Source organism: Austrofundulus limnaeus, unplaced genomic scaffold, assembly GCF_001266775.1.
Source record: "Austrofundulus limnaeus strain Quisiro unplaced genomic scaffold, Austrofundulus_limnaeus-1.0 Scaffold129, whole genome shotgun sequence".
NCBI lineage: Eukaryota > Metazoa > Chordata > Actinopteri > Cyprinodontiformes > Rivulidae > Austrofundulus > Austrofundulus limnaeus.
Genome location: NW_013952531.1, coordinates 1174430 through 1176333, shown reverse-complemented (window position 1 = coordinate 1176333; position 1904 = coordinate 1174430). Strand labels below are relative to the sequence as shown.

Genomic DNA, 1904 nt, shown 5'->3' with positions numbered 1-1904 from the left:
GGTCTCTGCTATTGTTATTTTGTGGGTCAAAAGCTGAAAAGTTTGGGAACCACTGCACTTTGGTTCCCAAAGTTGGACTTGGAACCCAATTATGGGTCAACACCTTAGATAATCTCCAGGAATCAATTTAAAGGATAATAAAATAATCGCTGATGTAATATTTTCCCTATAATTATTACAAAAACACAAAATAAGTAAAAATAAGTATTTATATTTGTGTACAAGCTGTTTAGATTGTCAAAAAGTCTGTGTTTTTAGGGTTATTAACAAAGTTTGTGTACTCAGACCAGTAACATTTGTGGTCACAAGTTTTTGTCATGGATATTTTGTGGGTCAGAAGATAAAAAGTTTGGGAACCACTGCCATAAGAGACCCCGTTCACCTTTATTTAAAGTAATGCATGTAATTATTCTGTGGGACCACTGTCGCTCACCTGAGGGGAACCCAGCATACTGAGGAGGAATCCCAGGTGGGGGCAACAGAGGCCGGTTTAAATGAGGAGGGAAGGACATCCTGAAAATTAACGTGACCTGTAATGGAGACACATTAAACACAATTAGGACCCTATGCAATAATCTTTTAATGAAGACATTCACACATTTACAACTCTAAGTTACAAATACTATCAAATTTATTTTAGAAACGACAGATTGTCTGACAGCACAATGAGGAAGGAAAACACTGAACTGTGTCGGTACTATTTACAAAGTCATGCTCGACTTTTCTGAAACATTAGCTGAACTTAGTAATGTGGCGTTCGCTATTTAAAGGCCATAAAGTCAAACGCCTTTAATAACAATAGTTTTTTAATATATGTATTAAGGTATAAAGGGACAGGCCAACAACAAACAAACAGCTAAGTTAGCTAACGCTAGCGCTGAGCACGCTACCCGGCACAGAGAAGCTAAACTGATGCTAGCTCGAGCTGATGTCCTAACATACAGTTCTGACTCTGGCAGGCTAAACAAGACATCGGAATGAATCTAAAACTGTCCAAAAATACGTACCACTTAACCGGGTCGCGTGTAACTGAAAGTAAATTCAGTAAAAGAAAAGGTTAATGATGGCGAAAGTAACGAAAACGTTCAGTACGCTGCTGTTTTAGCACGTTAGCTGCTCGCGGGCCTTCAGACGCATTGACGCATGCGCAATTAGAGAACAAGGGTGCGTTTGTTTTACGTACCGGGACGTGCCTGCGGGTTTGATCAAATCACGATGAAGGATGAAAATAAATATTTTTTTTATATGTTTATAGCTAATAAATTTTGTTTTAAAATTATTTAATTTACAATAAAATGAATTAGGTCACAGTAGAGATTGGGTTAATAAAATATACAAATTTGTTTATCTTTTTAATCGTGCTTTTTCTTATAAAATCCACCGAAATGTTCGTTTCTATCCTAATTTAATCGTATTTCAAAAACAATTACATTATAACATTTTTAATAAAACTTCAAAATTGAACGTTTTCACTTTGATTTTTAGACAAATTCTACCCCTAAACTTAGTCAAAATAAATCACTTTGTACAAGAGTGACACTTTTTAGTTTATTGTGTCTTAAAAGGGGCAATAAAATAAAACAAAATAAAATAAAATGTAAAAAGCTTGAGCTTTAATTTTATGAAATGCTGTAAAAATCACAGGATTTAAATTTGTAAATACCTCTTTTTCAAGAGCAAAAATGCAACTGATTTACAATTTCAATGCAAAATTAGGGCTATTCCTTTATTTCTTAAATAATTTGTTGGGTTTACAGTGGAAAACTAACAAATTTACATTTGGAGAACACTGTTGTGTGGGATTTTGCACTAAACACAAGTAAAACTATGATTAGCGTGCACAAAACAAATAACAAAATATTATTTTGATGCATTTTCCTATTGTTATTAGCATAAACAAGCTA

At 34.0% G+C, this 1904-nt stretch overlaps 1 protein-coding gene across 2 annotated transcripts in view; it reads right to left on the bottom strand.

Moving 5' to 3' along the window:
* rbm25b (RNA binding motif protein 25b) overlaps window positions 1–1146 on the bottom strand; it is a 13629-nt gene extending 12483 nt beyond the window's left edge. Inside the window, exons 1-2 of one of the 2 annotated variants that reach the window (XM_014015472.1) lie at window positions 1008–1146; window positions 434–530 (exon numbers count right to left, since the gene is read on the bottom strand). In XM_014015472.1, coding sequence (XP_013870926.1) covers window positions 434–512 — 79 coding nt within the window. In that variant the 5' untranslated portion in view covers window positions 513–530; window positions 1008–1146. Of the gene's footprint in view, window positions 1–433; window positions 531–1007 lie in introns of those variants that run through there. The other variant, XM_014015471.1, reaches the window with a different exon arrangement.
* Window positions 1147–1904: the final 758 nt, after the last annotated feature.